General features: G+C 37.3%; 1 protein-coding gene across 1 annotated transcript; it reads right to left on the reverse strand.

Moving 5' to 3' along the window:
* Positions 1–3,043: 3,043 nt before the first annotated feature.
* AKAIN1 (A-kinase anchor inhibitor 1) lies at positions 3,044–5,481 on the reverse strand. Its single transcript, XM_030508331.1, has one exon. It carries the CDS (start codon positions 5,155–5,157, stop codon positions 4,762–4,764), a length of 396 nt encoding a protein of 131 aa, XP_030364191.1. The 5' UTR covers positions 5,158–5,481; the 3' UTR covers positions 3,044–4,761.
* Positions 5,482–6,413: the final 932 nt, after the last annotated feature.

The raw sequence follows: 6,413 nt of genomic DNA on the forward strand, positions 1-6,413 counted from the left end.
CTCAAAGCACACATGGAACATCTTCCTTAAAGCTACCAGGAGTGTCTTACTCTAACATTTTAGAACCAGTGTAGGTGGGTTCAGTTTCCAGCTTGCATAAGAGTTAATTTTCTTTCTGCACAAGTTCTACACACAGATACTGTCACATGTGAATGATACGTGATGATCTGTACCACGTGGCCTCCTGCTATAGGCAACTGAGGGAAAAAACCCCAACACAAAACACTGCCACAACAACAAAGTCCCACACTTCCTTCTCTTTAGAATTTTATTTATTGTTGCTACTCACCTTTCATGAAAGAAAAGACAAAAGCCACACCACAATGTGTAATTCCACAGGGGTTCTAATCAAACCCAAACTAAACATGAACTATTATTGTTTTAGTGTTAAAACCAGCAAGCTCATATAACAAAATCCAAGCAGCAAGTCACTGGAGGAAAAGTTATTAAAAAAGAAAAGCTGCTTATGTTAATTAAACAAAGAAAATCTGCCTGGCAGACAAGAACATCTTAGAAGCAAATGCATTTAAAATATGTATCTATTTCTTGGTGTTCCCCAGATGACTCAAACACAGCTAGTATGTGTGCCCATCCATTCAGTCTTAAAGATTAAAGAAATTGTTGCTCATGTTGACCAAATCTGGGGAAGATACATTGGTCTCTAAAAACAAAAGCCCATGTTTGTCCACCAGGTTTTGAGAATGAAGCTCCAGAAGTAGAGGAAAGAGACCTCATTTCTGCTCCCTTTGACAGGCAGGATACAGCACAAATTAAAAACATATTAGGCCTCAGAGAAGCCCTTTGTTCTGGAAAACCCAAAATAGAGAAAGGTTCTGCCAGAGCTTATCATGAGGCATCAAAAGACAACTACAAGAAAACCCATCCATTAGAAAGCAGGCTCCATCAGCACTGCTGCTCACTCTTTACTGAGTATCAGATGAGGAAGACATTACCAGCAGGTTGGGTTTTCCCCCTCACTCCCAGAAACTATTTTAACAGTTGGTCCCTGTGTTGCAGTAACCCATTGAGAGAAATTAGGCTATTCCGATAGTCATGTTTTCCTTAATTTAATTTCTTCAGAGACCTGAGTGGGTAAGCAAGAGACTTAGAGTGAATCGACATCCTTTCAAGAACACATGCTGCTTCCTCTTATCTTTTCCCTTAATTTAGATTAATTTTTTTTAAGAAAAACCTTCAGTAATGACATATTACCCCCTGTATTTGACATTAGTACACATTTAAAGAACAAGTGCAGCATACTTCATGGCAGTCATATTAAGAAAGTTGCACAGCTATTTTTATATACTTACCATTGTAGACATACTACAAACTGAGAAACTCAACAAGTCACCAAAAAAAAAACCCAAAACATCAAAACCAACATGAGTCGAGACTGTAAGATTCTTAGGTGCATTGTTTGCTATTGAATAAATATTCAAGGATTTCCAACTCTTAACTCTCTTAACTTTAATATTACCATTTCTATGTTTTTATATTTATGAAATTATAAAATTAAGATGGCTGTTGCTAAGCCACAGGGTTGTTGGTTTTTTTTATTTTAGAGCAGGGATTTTCAATGCAACCACAGAGAACCAAAAACTTTATGAAGAGTGACATTTAGTAATCTTTTAAAACATCCTGCTGTGGCCAGGTGAATTTCCATTATTTTCATTTAGGTGTTGCTGCTTGATTACTTTACAAAGAATAGCACATGTATCATAATAAAATTGTGATAATCAACCTGAATGAAAACTCAGCAAGCTCAGTACAGGATAACTCCAGGCACCCAATTCTTCATGGGATAAATATACTTTCACATGTTTGTTTATCCTTCTACTTACCACTGATAGGTGCTAAAAGGTGGTGTGCTTTTTTTAAACACACATAGATACCATTTTGATTGTCTTCTACTTTTAAGATATGAATTATTGTGCTGAATAGTGCATTCATTACTAGAAACCTCACAAACACATTTTTTGATTCATAAGATTGTCTGGTGAATCTGAAAATTGCTTCCCTTCTTTTGACAAGAGAAACCAGAGACATGTAAGATATTAAGAGTTTCTTTAAGAGATTTTTTATTTGTAATCAGACCTGTATCACATCTGTAATAATTTCTCTAGCCTCCGTTTTGTCCAGAAAATATAATCTGTCAGTGAAGATACCAAAAATACCTGCTTTCACCATGTAGTAAGCATATAACAAGCCAAGTGTAAAGTTTTCTTCTGTGCAGCTCTCTTGTGTGCAATACAGATCTCAAGTACATATCCTGGATGCAAGTGGTGTGCAGAATACCCTTTGTCAATAAGAGATATCAAATGCATGCCTTAATTTAGAGATATATATACTATAGATGATAGACACATTATTTGGTTCTCAGGAAAAACTATGCTGTTTAAGCTACAGCATTTGTTTTTCCTTGATAGGACACCATCGAAAACTTCCACAAGGCTCTGTTAGGCTTCCTACCATTTTATCTTTCCAAGATATTAGACTTCTGACAACACTGAAAATGATAGGCATGGTTGAGTAATAGTGTGTCTAAAAGGGCAAGGACAGTGAAGTGATATTGCAGAAGAGCATTGTGGGAGGAAAGTGGAATAGGTTCATATGAAGCAGTGGATCCAGCAAAAGCCTGGACTCACTGTGTTCTGAAATTCCTCTTTTTCTAACACTTACAAAAATAGGACATGCAAAAGATTTCCAAACTACACACAGATCATCAAAATAACTACCAGGCACATAAAAAAAAAGGAGACATATTTCAAATTCATAGGGTCAAAAAGCATTAGCAAAAAGAAAATAACTCCAAAGAAATTAGGATTTTGCTGTTCTATAGCTCTCCTTCCTACAGCACTGTAGGTGAATCCATGGCAAACACCGTTATGCACCATGGAGTGTCTCCAAACAGGACTGCTTTACTTCATCCACTAGACTTGCCTGCTCATCTGCCTCAGAACTGAACCTTTACTGATGGTCAGTTTTCTTAGGCTCTTAGAAAGCAAAGATGCAAAGAGTGCTTACAAAAGAGCTACCTCCCAGCCAAAGGTCAACTGGCAAAAAGGCTAATGGTAGAAAACATACCAACATGACAAACACGCACATGCCTCACGACCCAATTACTTCCACCTTTCAAAGTTTGCTTGGCTGGGAAAATTCCCCCAGTGTCTATGGAAGTGAACCAACTGCATACTTGCAAACCTGGTCAGTTTTCATTATTAGAAGATTTAGAAAAACTTTAATCATGTTGAATTCTTCTTTGCATTTTTAAGCGAAAGAAGATTGAGCTAAATCATTATCTGTTATGAGTCAATGCTGTTGAATTAAAAAAAAAAAAAGGAACCAAGCAGTTTTCAAAGACTTAATATTACAGAATATGGGTATTCATGAATAAGCCTCCAGCCATGAGAAAGAATCCTGAAATTGTTTAACACAAGCAGTAGGACACAGCAAGTAATAGCCAATTACTTAAACCAGTTTCTTTGAGAATCATCTAACTGAGTAGAAAAGCAATTTCAAAAGTTTGCGCCTTTTGCAGATCCTGTATATCTGCTTCTCTATATTTCTAGGTGTATTACTACAATAATTCAGTTGAAGCAGAGCTACAAGCTATTCTAGAATTAAATATACTGTTACTCATTTCAGATGTTAATAGTGCAATCACCATTACAGTAAGGGAGCATAAAAGTGAAAGCTACATTTATTTAATTTGTATTTTCAGAAAAGTCATGGATTTCTTCAGTGATATAGAGCAGTTACAGGATAAGTTCTGTATTACCAGCTTAACACAGTGCTATTTAAAGTGAACATGTAACAATTGTAAATATCTGAAGTAACTTTATGCCCAGCAGGTGAGAAATATCTACCATGACAGAATTCAGACACAGTGTATTTCCATCCTTCAAGATATTAATAAATTCAAAACCTATTTTTAAGCCACTCCAGTCTTAATTTTCTGTAAATCAAGCCCCAGCAAAGTTGCAAAACTGAAGGAAAAGCTGGTGAACTCCATATCGGCACATCAATTTCTCTTCTTTTAATATCAAGAAAATTAAACAGAATAGTTGAGGCACAAGTGATTTTTATGCAGAAGTATAGAAGTATTTCAAATAAGTAGACTAAAACTTCTGTACTTCTTTTAACTTCTTTAAAAAAAGACATAGATCATAGGTCTATGATCACAGTCATAAATCACAGTCGCTGCAGTCTTACTGGATTGCCTTCCCCCCCATCCCAAGACGAAGAAAAAAATCGGTTCACGGAACTTACCAAATCTACTTTATACTGCCATTTCAACATAGTTCATGTTTAATCAAAGCAAAGTACAAACTCGTGCTTCAAGGCAGCCTGAAAGCATTCTGCTAACTATTTCTTCAGTGAAGACAGCTTCAGTGAACCCAGTAACTCAAAGAAGAGTCCATCCAGCTGAAGTGACATAAACGTTGCACGCAGAACTTACACGAAAGTGCACTGGCAACAAGCTTTTCAGAATAAGTCCATATCATAAAAGCTTGTGCTTGGAACTACTTTTATAGCTATGGTTATTGTTTCTGTTAAGAGGCACTGCATAAATATGGAGTTAGTCATCTAATGCACTTAATATTTCTCAGCTGAGGACTATTGCAGCTTTACCCTATGTCTAGGTGTGATTATACTTTGGTTTGCTTTACGACAGTAACATTGCACTAGCAATACAGCTGATACTAAAGAGAAGGCTGAAAATACTGCAGACTGGAGGACTGAAAAAACCAATCTGCTTCTTTACTTCTTTTCATGCTTCTTGGTTAATTTTCCTCTTTCTAGCTGGAGGCTTGTACTGCTGTTTGTTCTCTTCTCCTTTTGCTGGCTCTCCTGGGAAACTTGCTGCACTGCTCGGAGGATAGCAGTCTGCACAATCTGCTTGCTGGCGTTCTGCAGCTTAACTTCATCTTGCTCCGTCCCTGGCTTCTCACCTGCCACAGCCAAATGACAAAGAAAGGGAACTAAGCATTTGTGACTACTCTCTGAAAAGCTGAAGGATAAAGAAAGAGAAGCAAAAAAAATGCAAAAAAAAACCCAAAACAAAAAACCACAACAAACAACGCCCCCCCAAAAAAACCTCAAAAATGCAACAAAACAAAACCAAAACCAACCATGGAGTGCTTGGGAACAGTTCATTACATAGGAAACCTGCAAATACAGAAGGTGATGAAGTAGGGTAGATGAAGTAGGGTAGATAGTTCGTCCATGCTACAGGAGGAACTGTTCAGTGCTACAGGACCAAATGAAGGAGACTTTGAGTCATAGAGCTCATGTACCCATACTCACTTCCCAGCTCTGGGGACAGCTGTGGCTCCACTGCTGAAACAAGCACAGCTGCATTTTGCAGAAAGACAGGGAAGGAGGGTTTTGTCATCCAGCTGTGAATCACATCCTTTTTGACTTGAGCTGTGCTTATGGATGAGGATTTGGACTTCATTTTGCAAGCCTAACATGTACTTCTTCACCACCATACAGAGAAAAATCTGTTTCATTAACATTTCTATTTATTTTTAATTCAGACTAAAAGCCCTCACCCATCAAATGCCAAGTGACCTTGAGGTACAAATTTTTGTTAAGTGCCAGTTTATTAAACCTTAGATCCTTAAAAATATTTGCAAAAGCATTTAGAAAGGCTCAGATTGCTGTAGGTAATGCAGGAACACACCCCCCCCCCCCCCCCAACACTGTCTGTAGCAACCTCACAAATACATATTTCTTATGCGACACTTCCTTGTTTTGCCAGAGCGAAGACAAGGTCAAGGAAGGTGATTTTCCCCCTCTGCTCTCGTTACCACGTGCAGTACTGTTCTCAGCTTTGGGGCCCCCAACACAAGAAGGATGTTGACCTTCTGACTCAAACCATTCTGTGGTTCTGTGATTCCATGATTCCTTGAGCCAATACAACCACCAGCAAAATGATCAAAGCTTACTCTATGAGAAAGAAACCATTCATTATCTCTCATGCTTCTTTGAAAGAACTTCAAAAATACACTTATTTCTATCATGTTCCTATTATACATGTTAAGGGTAAAAGTAAAATACAAATGTGATTTAATGCTACTGAAATCGAATAATTTAAAAAAAATGCAACTGTACTGAGATGACAAAGTTTGTCCACAATTAAGAGGTTAAATCCATGAAAACTTAGAAAACATGTTTTAAGTTGGAAAAGCTGACTGAATGGAATCACTTGAATTCTTGGCACAGTCAGCTTCCCTGATTCAGTTTGTTCCACTCCTCAGCAATTGAAACAGTGGTTTTTGGAAAAATTTCAATGTTACTTAACAGTAAAGTACACATATTTCTTTATTACTCAAATATGAACTCACTTGGTATTACACAATGAATTAGTCTTCTTGCTGGGCTGAAAAAGACCAGCCAATTCAGCTGAT

This window comes from Strigops habroptila, chromosome 1, assembly GCF_004027225.2.
Source record: "Strigops habroptila isolate Jane chromosome 1, bStrHab1.2.pri, whole genome shotgun sequence".
Classification (NCBI taxonomy): Eukaryota; Metazoa; Chordata; class Aves; order Psittaciformes; family Psittacidae; genus Strigops; species Strigops habroptila.

Excerpts from the sequence above, each read along its gene's own strand:
- AKAIN1 (XM_030508331.1), bottom strand. The coding sequence starts at position 5,157 with ATGAACTGTTCCCAAGCACTCCATGGTTGGTTTTGGTTTTGTTTTGTT.